Source organism: Lepeophtheirus salmonis, chromosome 3 (assembly GCF_016086655.4).
Source record: "Lepeophtheirus salmonis chromosome 3, UVic_Lsal_1.4, whole genome shotgun sequence".
Taxonomy (NCBI): domain Eukaryota; kingdom Metazoa; phylum Arthropoda; class Copepoda; order Siphonostomatoida; family Caligidae; genus Lepeophtheirus; species Lepeophtheirus salmonis.
This window is the reverse complement of record NC_052133.2, coordinates 2,106,311-2,124,942: the sequence shown is the minus strand read 5'-3', so window position 1 is coordinate 2,124,942 and position 18,632 is coordinate 2,106,311. Positions and strand designations below refer to the sequence as shown.

At 29.4% G+C, this 18,632-nt stretch overlaps 1 protein-coding gene across 2 annotated transcripts; it reads left to right on the top strand.

The window, feature by feature from the left end:
* Positions 1–222: 222 nt before the first annotated feature.
* On the top strand, positions 223–10,375 carry LOC121114476 (short coiled-coil protein homolog). 2 transcript variants are annotated; one of them, XM_071886863.1, is made up of 3 exons: positions 223–668; positions 729–8,367; positions 9,919–10,375. In XM_071886863.1, exons 2-3 carry the CDS (start codon positions 8,068–8,070, stop codon positions 10,159–10,161), a joined length of 543 nt encoding a protein of 180 aa, XP_071742964.1. In that variant the 5' UTR covers positions 223–668; positions 729–8,067; the 3' UTR covers positions 10,162–10,375. The 2 variants fall into 2 exon arrangements, with proteins under 2 accessions (XP_071742964.1, XP_040564384.1); XM_040708450.2 differs by having other exon boundaries at positions 229–8,367.
* The last annotated feature ends 8,257 nt before the right edge of the window (positions 10,376–18,632 follow it).

Here is an 18,632-nt window from a genome sequence, read left to right as displayed (position 1 = left end):
TATTCAGCCCTGCAACGCAGGCACCCTCTGCTAGTATATATATAAAATAAGTTTATATATATAAGTATTTAAATAACGATGTTGATAATTTAAGGGGCCCATATGATGCAAGTTAGCACCGCCCCTGGACTGGAGAACATAATCATCTAACCTTGTTTGAATACGCAAGAGTTTATTTTTAACACCATATATTATCCCTTGGATTTTGGAAATAATATATTCAATCTACTAGTTTGTTTTGTAAGTCGAAGACGTTGCTACTTGTCAATCCAATGTTCATGCTTAGTGCCTGGCTGTACTTTTCATGGATGTAACAATCCACCATTTCAAAGACAAGAGCTACATTAAAACAAAATTAAAACAAATGGAATGAGGTCTCGATATTTTCTTTACAGAAGGAACACAGTTTAGACTCAACATTATGCTTCGACTGATAAATAAAAAGAAGAGGTCGCAAATTGGTATCTCAAACATTTTTGATTGGATTATGTTAATGTTTTTTGAAGTATTGTATTAAGATCTAATACCTTTAGCATTTCTTCCTGTTCCAGTCCTTCCAATCCTTTTTTCAAGATGAGAGACTGCCCTTCTCCGGTCACACTGCTTATTATAGATATTATCCAACTTTTAGAGACTGCTTCCACTCCTATGGAAAAGGGTGTTTTAGGGTCGAGTTTACAGCTTTTGGAACGACAGCTTGAGACTAATATCTTGATTTTTATTAACAGAATGAAATAGCTTTGCCCTGTATCTCCATGTGATAGATGTTGTCCCACAGAAGTTAGTCCTCCTCTCCTAAAAAAATCATCATAACATTCAACCTTGGATTGAAGTTCAGAAGTTTGTTTGGATCTCATGGTTTGTAGAAAATTATTTATTATTAACTACTATGACCAACTCATCTTGATCCATTAGGGGCCACATTTTTTTATCCTTTAAAATTTTTGTTCATATATATCCTTTTCTAATTCAAAACAATTTTATATATTTTGGACTTCTCTATTTTTTTAATGTTTCTTTAATTGGTCAGATGGAGGAGTTGCACTGATTAAGTATAAGTAAACATTATACTATTACAATTACTCACTCTGACCTAGGAATCTTCTTGGAAGTCCATAAACATAACGTATATTTCCTTCTGTAGGAACGACTGGGCACGAACCTACGCACACTGAGTTCAAGAAAATAATTTTTGCCGAGTGCGTTGTTGGACTTGGTTTCTTTTATTAAAAACGAAAGTTTAAAAAAAATTAATAGTTAAAACTTATAAAAACTTAAAATATGATTTAAAATTAATTTTCCACTTGACTATTTGAGAGTCAAACGACAAAAACCATTCTTTCTTCATATCACGTCAATTAATTATTTACTAAAGCTTGATTATAATTCTATAGATAAATAATTTATCTTAAAATGAATCCTCTTGTATTGTACAATTTCTTCTTCTGCGATAATTTTCGTCCAAGGTATTCATTCATCTGTAATGCACGACGTAGTCCATATACAAGTTTTCTCTTTTTTACTTTGGATTGCAAAACAAATGATCTCGTAATTATTTCTTTTAGATGTTTTTCAATTGAGTAAATTACGAGTACCTCAAACTATCAACAAAATTTTCAATTTCTAATTTTTAAAATATAGTATGTTTAATTCATATTTAAAATCCTTTTTTTCGTTTGCTTTCTACGTAAGTGGACTCTTTCATTTGGCTATTTTGTAAGGCCATTGTACTTTAATTTATTCCCTTGATCTTTTTGAGATGTCTCATAACATATATTAGGATGTTTTGGAGCATGATTAGATTAAAAGGAATTCGTAGTCGTGTCTCCATCATTTTATTTTATTTATTCCTTAATCTTAAAAAATTCAGCACTTCACCGCAAGCAGTTTCTACATGATAAAATTAAAATCAAATAATATATTGCTACAGACCAAAACCAGCTAGAAGCCAATACTCTTTTATAAAGAAAATATACATTATTTAAACTTAAAAATAAGTTCTTTTACGAAAAGATAAATGAAAAAACGAACTTAATCCTTCAAAGATAGTTTATTTTATCTTTCAACTGCATTATCTCATAATTAAAAATTAGTATAAGTAACCTTTTGCAGAGAATAAATTCATTTTCATGGAGATTATTCACTTTTTTTTTTTAATCGAAACACAAATTTGTAGTTATAGCATCAAGTACTACTAGAATAAAATAAAAGCTTAAATAATTTTTGAAAAAGTAAAATTTTGTTAATTTTTGTAATTGTATCTTTATGAGATTTTTTTTTTTTTTTTTTTTTTTTTGGGGTTTAAATACATATTATGCATGACTTCATGTAACCAAATATATATAAACAAATTGAATTAGAATGTTTTATGACAAATTATTTATGAAATTTCATAACTTTAAAAAAAAAAAATCTCTCTTTATGTACTTAATTTATATGTTTTCATTCATAAAAATCTAATTACTGTAGAAATTTTCATATTAAAATAACTGCAAACCCCTTAAATTATTTATTGTATACCTTTTTCTCGACCAAAAGGATAAATAAAAGAAAACTTATTCGCAAAACCGGCATCAAAAAACTTCTTTATTTCTTTAATATCTGTTAATAGGTTTTCACCATTTCATCCTTATAGTTATTAATGGTTTTGATATAAAATTTACATAATTAAAATAAAATACACTGATTCCACAATTTAAAAAAGTTTTAATCTAGCTACTTAACCCCTTCCATAGAATGTTATATATAGTTTTGGTGGTTTCGTGAAAGAAAGTTAATCTTATAAACAGTGCTTCCCAAACAGTGGAAGGCGACCAATAAAGGTAAATCCAGTCTCATTTTTTCAGAGGATGGGATCATTGACAACAAGACTTAGAGCATGTGCTGATTTAAAATCGAAATTAAAAAAAAAAAAAAAACTAGACAAAAAGATTTCCTAGGAAAACTTTTTCAATTACAATTCCTGTATGTTCTGTCTATACCAGTGATCTTAGCTTTTTTTCATAATATGGACAAATTATAAATTTTACTTTGGGTCTACCCAATTGAAATTGTTATTATATGATTATAAACTTTACTTAAGTGAAAAAATTTAGTTAGATAAACCTTTTTCTAATGAATAAATCATCAAAATACGATCGATTGTGTATGTACATTCCAATAATTATTTTTTCATCATAGTTTCTTTGAATAAAAGAAAATACAACTGAAGCACAAAAAACAATCCTTTGAGTGTCCAATGAATCCCATTAAAACACTAAATGGACTAGAATACCATGTTAAAGTTGTAGTTTTGTGAAAAAAATTTGTTCAAAAACCCCTGATTCTAAAATTGCTCATAATTTAAATAGAATGTTTAAAGTAGTTAATTGCAAGTATAAAAATATTTTGCATACATTGCAATATACCGGATTCTGCCAATTCAAAAAGCAGAACTGGGGTCTGGCTGAAAATTATATAAAAAAGTTTTTTAATTTTTTTCTGAAATACAACGTAAAAAACTCGTTTCAAATCTTTATTTTTGAATAAAGAAATTTTTTGGGAAGAATGTAGATGCAATATTAAATAAAAATAAAGATTTTTTTTAAAAAAAGAGAGAGATAAATATTCAGAAATACTATCTGAGGAGGACAAATCAAAATGTTTTAGATGTATGTATGATGTTAATTAGTGACTTTACATAATCCCATAGAGTTTGAACTATGTGTTATTCAGGATTTAAAAAAATCAATTTAAAATTATGAAATGAGACAATAAAAAGTAGTAAAAATTGTGTTTATTAGATAAATATGCATAAATATTTTTATTCATATCAAAAATGTTAACCTACACACAGATTAAGGTTTGTATTTGAATATCTACGAATAATTTTTACATGTTTAATATAGTACGAAAATTGTCTAATTTATAATTCAAATTGATTGCCCTTGTTTTGAAGTATTGGGAAGATACATTTTGTTACTGACAACGCCTTTCCTAATATTTATCCTCCCCAATTGTCATCAGGGAGTCTTTACCGAGCTTGTACTTTACCTCTTCTGCCATACTTTTCATTGCAAAGGCATCCTTACTTTAATTTTCTAAAGTATATTTATGCACGGAAAGAACTTGCTTCACATATTGAGAGAAGCGGAGGAAGGTGGGGGGAACGGGGAACGGAGGAAATCCGTTCTTCCATTAAATTTAAATATAAAATATTTAAATTGATTTTTTTACAAATTCAATTATACTTAAGTAAAACATGTTTTTGTTATATTTATTAACGTAGTTAAAGTACTGGGTGATTTACTCTTTTACATGTCAATTACCTATCCCATGTGGGTGTACTTAGGAACACAATTTTCATTTGCTGAGTAGTGGCAGTAGCAAATAAAGATGGATTACTTTCCGAATCTATAATTAGTTTTCCAAAGTTTCCTAGTATTTGAAGAATAAGTCTAATTAGGCCTAATTTTTCACTAGTATTTATCAATTTCTCTTTCTCCTTGAGATTCGGTGGAAACTTATTTGAACTTTTATTCTCTGTTTTTACACCCAGAATAACCTGTTTTACATTCGGACCAATACAAAGAACCAACATCTGCACACAAAATTAAAATATAAAGTCTAATAAAAGTTAAAACTGAAAAAACTCTTAAAAATAGTATGTTAACGTATCCATTCATAGTACATACAATGAGTAACCACTTTATGAATCTATTTAAAACCCACGTTAAGTATTTAAGTTATAAAAAGAAGAATGGAATGGTCTGAAGACTAATGTATGGAGGCACAGAAAAATATTTCCTATCAACCACTGGAAGTTAAAGAATTACGAACAATTTATATATGCTGCAGTGGTATACTCAGCCTTCTCCTTGAAGACTCCAAAGTGTCGGGTTATGGATGGCAATATGGAGCAGATTGAGTAGGATACTACCCAAAAATATCAGCAAGATATTTGAACACATTGAAAACAAATCTTAGGTCTTATGAGACTTTTGGGAAAAAATTATGTTTTATTATTGATGTTTGTTTTACTCCTCATATTCTATCTTTTTTTACTACATTTAATCATGTTTTATTAATTGCCCAAATTTTTTATGACTGTGGATCAACACGTACTGAAAGGTCCTTCCGGAGGGGAATAATTTGAAACTCAAATGTGTATTTATGTTATCTACAACTCAATTTCTTCTTCTACATATTTTATATTATAATATAAGTATTTATGAGCCTTAATAAATAAATAAAATATCTTGCTCATATTTTTCTCTTGTGTCATCTACGTGTATTCTCAATAGAACATCCTTTGCAGCAAGACAATGACAAAAACCTTCATTTATATTGTATTTGTCATCAAGACATAAAATAAAAAAGGAAAGTAGCTTAACTAAATAAAATTTGGACCCATAACAAAAGTGACGTTACTGATTGATCATCTCTTGCAGAATTCCTCTCATGTCAGTTACCGTATATTATATGATATACGAAGTATATCACTATCCGGCACCCCTCCCCCTAACGCCTTATTCCAAAGTGGATTATAATGTTATAAAATGACACCAAATACTTATCTTTAAATATAAACTACCTTGCTGAGTTTTCCTGATATTTATTAAGTTTAACTTGCACTCAAATTTGTTTTTACTTGATCTTTTACCTAAACAATAAAATTAATGGAAGGGGAATTAACTCAGAACTATTTTTTTTGTCGGCATTTATCACATTTATTTGCTTTGCTCAAGGGATAAAATGTTTGGTGTGTTTTTTTACATTGAGTTGATTTCAGAAGTAGTTACTTAACTTATGTTTATTTTTACAGATATTTTAATGAATAAATTAATAAATTTTCTCTATTTTATATCTCTCAAGATAGAGAATACAATATTTTTTCCTTTCTCTTGAAATTTAGGAGTTTAGATTACTCCGAGTATTATTTTTTTCAAATGTGTGTCCTAAATTTATGGGTAAACCCTGTCTGTAAAAAAGGAAAAATGGGTCGTCTCAACAAAAAACAATCTTGAAATAAAATTAAGAAAAGGAGAAATTCCCAACTTCAGTTCATAAATAATTACACCCCAGTATTTTATTGACATATTTGGATCATTTGTGGAGCCTCCAAACGTTTAGCAAAATAATTCATTAAAAGAAATAAAAGATAATAAGATTTGAATCAAAATGATAAAGACTGGGTTTAAGAAAACTCATCCCAGAGCCTGTTTGCGTTGACGGAGCACGTGAAGAATGCGCTCAGGAGAAGTTATTAACTCAATGTACGTAGATTGTAGATTCTTGGTAGCTTCTAGAGAAAGGACAGGAGTACATATATAATATTTACTTTGACTTCAATTTCCTATGTCAGATGGATTAAAAATATACAATTTATTATTCATTTTCATAAATAAATAAACTAACTTATAAATTATAAGTATATTCTAAATTATACTTTGGTTATGTATCCGAAAGGATAGGAATACAATTTATTTTTAATAGTATATAATGTGTTGGCAATTTTATTATTTCTAGGACGAAATTTTTTCTATCTAATACAAATGTATAGCTACGCTTTTAATAAAACATAACTACGAGTTTAATATTATGAAATATGTTTATGTGTTCAATTTAAAAATGGTGGAAAAATAATGAGGAGGCAATGATAGTCTGGGAGTACTTAATATATAAATAGCAGTTGGTATGATTTATTTATTTAGGTAATTACTAACTGATTTCTAGCTATTTTATGTTTATGGAATATTTAAAAAAAAATAATGTTCATCCTTGCTCTTCAACCGTTTTAATATTCTCTATTTAATAGTTGCACTGTACTCAATGCATAACAAAAATAACTTATGTTCAACAAATCAATGTTCCAAACACTAATGAAATACAGGAGTAGACAACTGACAACAATACAAATTAATTGTAGGCTTTTTGGAGAAGAGGGTCTCGTATTATCTTTTTTTATCTTAAACAAACACTTTTCACAATCTACCAAAATTTGAAATACGAATATAACTGCAAAAAAAATCAAGGCAAACCTTTCCTCTTTGCCCAACTATTCTTGTATTCAAAAGGATCTAAATCTACGTTAAAATATCAAATATCCTGGAATTTTCTGAAATACAACCCATACACTAGCATTTAATTATATAGAAGTGGTTTCAAAGAGGAGCTTAAGTCTAATTAACATTAAATAGTCCTAAAATATATAGTTCTTATTTTCTTGAATACAAGTTGAATTAACAATCCCCCCCCCCCCACCTCTTAAAGCTTTAATTTAAAACTGCATCTGAAAAGGTTTGCATATTCAATAATAGTACGGACTCAAATTTGTAGTTGTGCAGTGTAAGTACAACTTACCCCTACAAAAGGGGGTTCAATCACGCATATTTTTTTTTTTTTGCACTTTTGCAACACAAAGGGCTTCTCCCACTCCCAGTACATATACAACATACAGAGCTCCAATGACTTTCTAAAATGATATTATTATTGTACTTATTTATCGTTTCTTCTTTTTGAATAGAAGAAAGAAAATGGAAGACAAACAACAAAGAAGACTGACTCATTGAGTCCTTTTTAGGAAATCAGTTTTTAAATATAAAACATATGTATACGGTATATATGCTCTTATATATGTACATGCACGATCTGCTAAGAAAAAAGAAAAATATGATGATGGTACAAGAAGAAGAAGAAGAAATGGTTATGCACCATGCTCCTTCGCCTACTACTTCATACTAAGAAATCCAGCCACTCCCTGCTATAAATTTCGAGTATACTCCCTAACTAATCATTGCTGCTATATGCAATCATAATATACAGTCCTATGTATGTAGTAGTAGTAATCGATGAATAGTAAAGCGCTCCAAACAACATTTTTACGAGAAAGAAGGGGGGGGGGGCAATGGAATGAAAAGAGGAAGAGAAGAAAATTAGAAAGGCGCCCGGGAAAATGTATTTTTCCCTTCTTTTTTTCCCAGCTTTTTCTTCTTGGACAAATATCTCTTCAGTTGTTAAATTTAAGCGTCATGTGAAATAGCATTTCTCTACTTCCATCCATATACTATATATTCATAATTGAACAACATGGCCATGCAAAAAGAGAATTATGTGGATGATGAAGAGGAAGACGAAGATTCCATCCCTTTGGCCGATGATGATCCGGATGTGTTATTGACAGAGTCTGAAAAAATAGAAGAGTCTCAAGCAAGAGGTCTGTCCCTTGACTCCATTCCATCAGTTTTTTCTGATGACTTTCCGCCACCCTGTTCTTCTTCCTTCTCTGGATCCAATATGGGGATTTCTAGCACAATGAATAAGTTTGCAGAAGACAGTCAAAAGGAGTCGTCAGAAGAGGCTGAAGAAAAAGCACGACTTATTGCACAGGTAGATCGATTTTAAGTTCTATGAGTAATAATGATGTAGTTCTCGGGTTTCCAAAGTTTTAAATTTTTTTTTGGTCTCGTTGACATGATCAAGACCAAAGTAAGTATCCCTCACAACTTTTGTCACAGATTCGCAAAGACTTGGTTAACTCTTCCTCTCGAGTAAGGTGGCCATGATCATAAAACTAGCAATCATCCCTTTATCTAGATATCAGTTGTAGACGCGATCCAATAGTCTTTTGAACATATTGGTTTTAACATTTGAAAATGTACTATTGATGATTTATTCTATGTAATGTTCTCCTCCATGGAAGTTATAAATTAATAATTTACTTACAAAATGATACATAATTTATTCCATGATGTTCTCAATTCATGAAGTAACAAATTTTCTATAATTTGGCTCTTAAATTTACCGACCACGTATCCCTTCAAAAATAATAATTATATTAAGAAGATAAAAGGTATCTTAATATAACACCTTAAATAAAGAGCCGTCCATTACTTCCATAATTCTTGACATTACTTCCTTGAAGGGATATGGTCTCCAATTTACGATTATTGCGTTATTTATTATATTTCCTATCGTTGAGCAATGCAAAAAAAAAACCAATAAATTTGAATATCCCAATTTCATATGACATTACAATTGATTGGGATGCATATTCAACTTTATTGTTAATTTATATGCACTTCAAAGAGAACAAGAAAATACATTATTGATTGGATCAGATTTACAATAAATTATACATTCGTATAGTCTTTTTATTATTTTTTACTTTTGCATTTCAAAGTCCCACTCATTAGTCACTGGAAATTGAAATTGAATAAATATTCATGACCTTGACAAGTAGAAAGCTAATACGAAAGTGAAACGATGTAGAAAAAAAAAAGCAAACAATAGAATACCTGTAAAAATATTTGATATCTTTTATATACCTTGGTTATATAAGGTTCTATTCAATTGAGTTTGACAATAAAGGGACTGAAAGGACTCGATGTAGTGGCATTACTTATTAGCACACAACTAATTAATTTTTATTAAATGAAAAGCTTTTTTGTCCTTTACATTAGTGTTGCGTCGACTCAAGCGATTATAGACTCGGTTCGACTAGACTTGAGTCCATAATTTTTCAACTCTACTCAAATGGTGAGTTGACTTTCAAATTTAAAAAAAAAAATCGAGTGGACTTTATATTTTATAGAGTCATCTTGATTTTTATCACACAGGCTCATGTATTGTTTAGTTTGTGGTGCTACTCCTAAGGGAGTTTTGAATGAAGCATGATTTTTAACTAGGTTTTCTCATCTCTGGGGATGTAAAAGACACACTTGATCACGATCTTCTATCGAGTTGTTCAATCTCACAGTACTCACATTATAACCCATTAAGACAAAAATATTCCGTATTAGTACATGAAAAGTAGACTTTAGTTGAGTTGGAACGCCTCAATTCAGTTTGACTTGACACAACACCACTTTAAATTTAAATTTCTTTATTGATTCATCAAATTATATCTGAGCATACAATGAAATTTTCATATATACGTAGGTACTAGAACTTCAAAACACTCTTGATGATTTGACAACACGAGTAGACACCGTCAAAGAAGAAAATTTAAAGCTTCAAACAGAAAACAGTATTCTCGGACAGTACATTCAAAACCTGATGGAGGCAAGTGCAGTGTTTCAAGCCGTATCTCCAGGGCGTAATAAAGGTCCAGCAAAGAAAAATATAGGGACTGTTATCCGTGTCACAGCTAAAGCAGTTCAAGAAGCATCCTCCAAAGAATGAAAAAATATGGGTGTTTCCTTAATTACTAATAAATATAAAATCAAACCAGTGTTTGCTTAAAACATATAACTTATAATGGGCGAAAACAATTCAATATATACTATGTAATCTACTGTATGTAAACCTATAGAAATCTGTCAATAACTATGTACAACAACAACAAAATATTTTAATCCTTATTAAATAAATATATTCTAATTTTATAAAAGATCAACTCACGATAAATTTTAATGATTATGGCCATACATGCAAATCGGGTGTGTTTTATAGTTGCCCTGTTAATTTGTAATCGGTAGAATAAAGCACAAATTTTATTTTCCTCAGCAGTTGTCATTATTATTTAATTCCTGAGTTGTGAACATCATTTCCTAAATAGATTCAATTATATTTCAAACCTGTTTGAAGGTGTGTGTATCCTCATAAAAGGATTTGTTGCGGAGATATAATTGTAAGTCCTAGCTGGACTCAGAATAGAATTTGGGATCGACATCGGAGTAATACTAGCAAATGTTTCTATTTATTTCCTTTTTTCCTTCCACTCTTGTCAAAGCTGATTGTAGCTGATCTAATGAAACGTCATGAGCGAGCATTATTCCTTCTCTCCTCCAAAACATTTTTGAAATTTTTAGGGTTACCATGTTGATTTTTGGTTTCTTTTTTTTTTTTTACAATGCCCATTCCACACTGGATTTTCACCTTTGATCATGGTTATTAAAGTTTGTACCTATGTAGTAACTTTAATAGGTATTTCAATCCTCTTTTTTGTGACTTTAATTTGGTCGCATTATAATAATTGTGGGTCACTTACATTGAAAGGGTTTCTATGCAAAAAGTATTTATGTTTGTGGCCAAATAGAATGGAAAAAATTCCAATATTTTAAAGGGAAATATTATATGAATAGCTTAGCACTTCATTACTTTCGGCCTTTATCTTTCTTATGTATGTCATGTTTTTTTTGTTTTTTTTTTCAGGAAAAAAAAAATATTGACGTCAATTTTAAAATGGTCTATATATATTTTAATATTTTTTTGATAAAGTAAATATACTTATATAATCTAGACCTACTAAATTTTGTTTCTATAGAAAAATAATGATTAACACACACAAAATTGGGAATTTATAAATAAATTTGTAACTTTTTTAAAGGATTTGTTGTCATAATCTGTGTGTATTTTTCCTCCTTCCCTCATTTTTTTTTCAAGGTTTAACATTCAAGGTCAAATCACTTTTTTTTCACAAAACCTCGAGAAAAATGAGTCAAAACATTAAATTTTTGAAGAATAACTCCTTTAATTTTTGGGAATTAACTAGTGGAAAAAATAAAGATAATTTATGTTTATTGATAAAATATTTGAGTGTTTATGTACTGCAGAAAAAAAAATCTCTTGATTACAAAAAAAAAATGTATTATGAGATCGACTTCTGATTCTTGAACTATTTGACGTGTTGGCTAGAAATCAGTCAGTAGTTTGTCTTTCCTTATCAAATAAACTTTTTGGTTATTTTCATTTCATAACTATTCGTCCCTTTTCCTCCTTTTGTAAGTTTGGGGCATTTTTCCAAACAAAGAAATACACTTGAAAATAAACTTGTTTTATACCAAGATACTGCAAATATGACCTCGTAAATATAATATGATATCATATTAGAACAAATTAAAATAGGATAAGTTACGCATTGTTGGACGTTTCAAATTATCGGACACTAAAGGTTAAGTCGCAACAATTCTTTAGTACCTCAACCGAATATATCAAAAGAGGTTGCTATGTAATTTTGATTTCAAGCATAAATCATTGTTATGGATCCCTTAAGAGGTAATCATACCAACATTAAGTTTAACTGGATTAACGAGACTATTTTACTTGAAGCATTGTCAATAGAGGGAGTTGAATCTTGAAGTCATTTAGATAAATACCTTTCATTGAGGGAAAAATATGAGAAGACAGCAGAAGATTCTTTATCCAATATTATGCTCAACCTCACCCAATGGTTTATTACCCAATCAATGCGATATATTCGAACTAATCAATCAATTAAGAACTCAAATTAATTCCTTTATTAATTGTATATTATAAAATTAAACTAATTGATTAATAAAACTATAAATTAGACAATATGAAAACAATCTTTCATCATTGAATTAATGAGAGACTGAATTTAGCAATAACGGAGTGGCAAATTGTAATTTATTAGTTCCTTAATCTTGTAGGAGCTCAGAGCAGTTTTTTATTCTTAAAATATTAAGAGTTATCGAGGCACGAGGTAGTCCATTGACTTCCTTGCTTATTAATAAGTCGAACCAAATCGAAAATGAATCTTCCAAGTTAGTGAATGAAGCTTTTCTCAACAAAGAGGATAACTTGTATTATGTACAATAGTAATGCAAAGATGTCTAAAGGATATAGTGATGTATTAATTAATATTGATAAATGAAACCAAAGAATGTAAGAGTCAATAATATCAACATCATCTGAATATAAATGATAACTTTTAACTGTTGAAGTGAATGAAGGATTTAGAGTTAGAGATAACTCCTCTTCATAATTGATCCAACATATTATCAGGATGATAATTAATATACATTTTGACATGGAAGAGTCTCAATTAAATATAGGATCGTATTGGAAATGAGGATTTAGCTTTCTGGAGTTGACGATAGGAGCAAACAGGACACGAGAATTATAGAAAATCTTTGCAAAGTTGATTATTTCCTGAGGTTTCAGGATTTGAAGTGAAGCGACTTGGACTCCAAAAGACTCCATCGATACTTGGCTAGAGTTAGAATCCGAGTAGATATTTAACAGTGAACCGGATATTGGAGGCATCCATGGAATATATGGTATCATATCGCAGAACTGGGTCCATTATATTCTTTCTCGAGACGGAGTTGGAAACACAGACATGATCCTTTTATAAATTATATTAATTATTAATACGACAAAAGGAGGAGAGATGATTCTTCTTTTTCTTTTTCTAATTTCTTCTTCTAATTTATGTACCGTGTGTCTGTTCCTCCCTTTATACGTTCACATAAAATAATATGAGATCCTTTATCTCAAGGATTACCAAATAATTAGGGATTCCCCTGCGTACAAGAGTAGGTGCGTTGTATTTTGAATTTATCTACCCAAGTGATAAATATTCAAACAGCATTTGCGCTCCTATGTATATTTTTCTCCTTTATTTTTTATATCTCATGGTGTCTGAAATTAAGACACAGGATTCAATTAACATCCAAGATTAAATTTTTTGATTTGAAACATGTCTGAATTTATGAATTTTGGGCATTTTTTGAAATTATTTTTAAATCTTTAATAACATCTTTATTCGATCTTTGAATGAAACTATTTTGATACATAATTTCTTATTATGCCTATATAAAATATATGAACACCTCTTTGATGTGTCCGACGATGTGGAACTTACTCTATATATAAAAAGAGCCTTTTTTAACATTTTATTTCATGAATGAATGCCACAGTAGATTTTATTTATTTCTGAAGTAGAAAGAACATATAGAATGCATAAATATCTAAATTATTATTATCACTTGATTTTAATTCATTTGGGTCTGAAATTATAGATAGTTGGTATAACGACGAATAAAAATTTCAGAGCTTGATGACGTCACTCAGCTTTATTTATTCTTTTTCTTACTAATTATTTATTCTCAACCAAAACAGGCGAACATAATTAGTATCAATAAATAAGTAAATATGTCCCTATGTTTAATAATATACACATAAACACCTAGACAATTGAATTATAGCAAAATGAATTTATACCAACTCATTCATATTCATTACTGGGAAGCTTTTAAACGTGTATAAAAATTTAGAAAATTACAAGTTATTAAAATGGAAGTTTCATTCATTTTTTTTTCTTCTTTGCGTTTTATTTATTGTTTGCTTAATCAGTTCTATTAATGACAGTCCAAGGAACGACACTCATAAATACTAGTCCTATAAAAAAATAGGTCCAGTCCTAATACTGGACTGGTTTAGAAATATTATGTAAGTACAGAAGCAACATTAAAAAAAGTAATAAAAAAAAAATATCCTCACGCTTTCAGGCGCACCATTTTAATTTTAATCACATGAATAAAGTTACAAATATCAATTATAATAGTAATTCATATAAAAGAGAGTATAAATAAATATTATATAGATTAGTGGTTCCCAACCTTTGGTTCGCGAAATCAACTAGGGTTGTTTGACAATTTACATGTGGTCTCCTAAGATCATATTGTATTCCTTCGTTGTAATCAATATTACTTGATTATAATGTTAATCTAAATGAACATTTATTATATAAAATTTAAGATTGCCCAAAGGAATATTTGAGCTATTAATGCTCTGAAAACAAAAAAAAAAAATAGAAAACAGGGCCAAAAAAAAATTTGAATTTTTTTGTAAAAATTCAAAAAATCTTGACCTAAAGAAAAGTATTTGGAAAATATAATGGTACGCTCATAATGGAAGAAAAAAAAATGAAAAACCACAATTTGTTATTGGCAACAATAATTTGAAAGTAATTTTTTTGTAAAAATTCAAAAAATCTTGACCTAAAGAAAAGTATTTGGAAAATATAATGTTACGCTCATAATGGAAAAAAAAATGAAAAACCACAATTTGTTATTGGCAACAATAATTTGAAAGTAATAGACTTATACTCATAATTTTTTTAGATATTTAAAAGTGAAATTGTATATATCAACTAATTAGCTCTTTAAATACTGTGAAGAAGGAACAACCAATATCATGTTGTTTCCTTGGGTCACCGAAACTTGGGGTCATGGCACCAGAAAGGTTAGAAACTACTGATCTAGATAATCAAGAGCATCGTTAGCAAAACAAAATAAATAAATAAGGTATTTGAATATTTCCTTACAGTATTGATTAGAATATGAAGAAATATATTAGAATAAGGACTAAAAAGTCAGTATTATAGTTTTGCTCTAAGATTTAAAAAAAAAAAAAAAAAAAAAAAAAAATGAAAAACAAATTCCCACGTTCTGAAACAGATTCAGATACTTTATTTGTCCCCAAACTTTTTATTCATCTATATATTTACATATTACTTTTCTCTATCTTGGTTTTTTACACATCAAATATTTTTTTTGTTGACTTGTGCAATAATAAACTCACTTTTGCATTTTACTTTTGGTATTTTTTGTAATATGTACAATACACTGACATTTAATTTCGAAAAATTACTACATAATATATAATTTTTTGTAATTTAAGTTTATTTATATCCTGCAAAATCTCCAAAACTACTAAGAAAAGAAGAAAAAAAAAATCCAATAAGAAATTAGGTTTCACGTGTAATTTATTTCCATTATTGTACATAGAATAGAGTAAATGCTCAACAAATATATGTAGTTGTAAATTATATAAAGTGTCAATATGCTTAATAGAGAAACCTAATATCAACATAATAATCCTGACAAACTGAATGTTTGGAATACGAGCAGCTTAGCTGTCATGACGTTCTATTAGATCAGATGCAAGCAACCATGAGAGGAAGGAGATAAACACAAATCTCACTCCGTTCAAGCAATGCCATAGGTTCAAATTATTCTACTATGAGTCCAACAAGGTCTTAAACTAGAACTTAAGGACTCAGTGTTACTCTCCGTCATTCATAAGTACACAAACTCGTGGTGTCACTTTATACTAATATGTTCTCTCCTCAAGAAGGAAATAATAATTATAACAAGGTTTGAAAATAAAAACACTGTTTAGGCAGCCAACAACAACAGCAACTTACTCGCTAAAAAATGCTTAGGATTTATTACACTATTTATAACTGTAAATCCTTGTTTGACTTTGAATAGAATGGAGGATCTACAACGTAGTAATTCCTCCCTATTTAATACAAAATAACATAACGTATGTAACTCACACTGAGGACTGAGTGTGAGTGACTCCCCAACAAATCCCCTACGTTATTTTTTTGTCTTTCACACACTAGTGATTAATGAATACTTGTATGTGCTCTCTTAAAGAATAAAGTAATAATAATAACATCCTTGAAAAATAAAGAACACTCTTCAGGTAGCAAGTACAAAAAGTATACCACTCGTCCAATCTCATATTTTTTACAACTCTAACTATATTCATGAAACGACTATATAATTTTTTGAAAGTCTCAGTCTAGTGGTAATCCCCTATGAGATACTCATAATACATTTTAGATTGATGTAAACGATGTACACATATAAAGACATTTCTGGATATAAACTTTTCTATGACATCTTTTTCTATTAAAAACCAACATATGTTCTATCCCATTACGTTGTTATTCCTTACCTATTTTCATTAAACTACAATGTTTTTGACAAACAATTACTCTTAAATCATTATTTTTAAAAATATTTATTCAATATAATATGAATGTAAACATTCAGTGTTCGTAAGCAAAGTGTACTGCGCTAATTAGAGCTTAATAAAACCATTGTTATTTATATTTGCTGAAGAATTATTAAAAAATGAAATTGTTTCAAAATTTATCAGCTTACCTACGCTTCTATATTAGTTGCAATACGGTAAAAAACGTCATAAGTGGAGAAAAAAAGACAACAGATTGCAGAGCTTCTCTGTGCCCATCACTCTGTAGAAGCGGTTGCAGACGTTATTAATTGTTCTGTTGAGCTTGTCTCTAAGGTCAGGAAACTTATTAACAGCGGTGAAAGCTTTTCTAGAAAGGACAAGATTGTCACTGAAGAGTTGTTGACCGGTGATGCACGCAATTTAAGCCTCGGTAACTACCGGTAAAAGTGCGTTGGCCAAAGACATCAACGTCAGGGAAGGAACTATCAGGAACGCTGACAAGAAGTTGTAGTCTATTTTTATTAGCCTAGATAGGGTAAGGTCATAACAATTCAAGCTTGATGCAAGGAAAATCTCACTGATTTCCGATCTCCAAACTTTTGACTCTCCTCATCACCGGATTGCTCGTTACTAGACTATGGAATATGGGAATTCGTGGAGAGCAAGGCCTACAAATCCCCCATTCCAATTTTGATTCCCTGAAGACCTCCGTTGCTAAAGAGTGGGATAATATCCCCAAGGACTATGTCATCAATGGTTTCAAGGCATGTAGGACTAGACTGAAGTCCATAGTGGATGCAGAGACAGAAAAAATACAATATGGAGAAAAATATAAAGTAACTGTTGGCAAGAATATATTAGGTTTATTAAAACAATTCTTATGTTTATGACGCTGTACTCCTACTATTAACCGGGAAGGAATCGAGTTTTTATTTAAATTTAATATATACGACTTCTCCTATATTATAGTGCGTCTTTCTCCAACAGAGAGCTATGAAATTTTCTTGATGGAATGAATTTACGTATATATGAAATAAAAACCCCATAAAACTTTCCTATACATTGAGCATGTATGTCACAGAAAAATAAAAATAGATAAAAAAACTATTGAGGATTTCAAAAGATATCGTCATATTATGAATGGGGAAATCATGAAAAAATAAAAAATATTCAATAAAATATTGACTATAATTCAAAGTCGTATAAAATGATAAAGATAGAAGAGCCAAATGGGTGGAAATTTATTCTCTTTTGATATATTAAGAGCTAAAAGTAATCTGTGTACACAATAAAAGAAAGTATGTATAAGACAGTCTGATCTTTATTGCGTCTCTCAACTATTCATCCGAAAAATTAAATAGAATGCCCAAAAATCATTTGGTATCTAGCAAACTATTTCTGCTGCAAATTATCACCAAATGGTAGGAAATTATTTAGAGTTTAAAAAAATTTAATTAGAGTTCAACTAATCAGAAAACCAATACTAAGCAAGAGAACTGGACTATCAAGATCAGAGAAAAGAATTCTGCGTGATTTTTAATATTGATAGTTGGATAACACCGTAATAATTATACGCATGTTTTTCTTTTAATTCAAGGTAAATTGTCTTAGAGCAAGATCTCATTGTAAAAAAAAATAAGTGATCTTATTTGTAAATAATGAATATTGTAAAGTTGAAGTACTGTTTTATATTAAAAGAAGAAATAATAAATTGTAAGATATACAGTTCTCATTTTTATTGTTAATGATATAAATCGTACATTGTTTTTTAGCTGGTCCGTTTTTTTGGAATAGGTAATATGAAAAATAAATGTTCTTTTTCTCAGATATTGTCATTAATATTCAGCTCCTGAGTAGTGAACTTATTTTCATATTACATTTAAATATATTCAAAACCTTATTGAACATTCGTGTTTGCTCATAAAAGCCCTAGAGTAACATTGAAGATTTGAAGTGAAAATTAAGTGTAATAATCTGTGTATGACTAGAATCAAGGAGTAATTTTTCCAATTTTTAAATTCATATAATTATGGTAATACATTATTATTACTACAATAGGCATAAAATAGATATTTCAAGGGCTATCCTAGGTTAATAGAAATACAAGGTTAGACCATCATGTAATCAGACTTGCT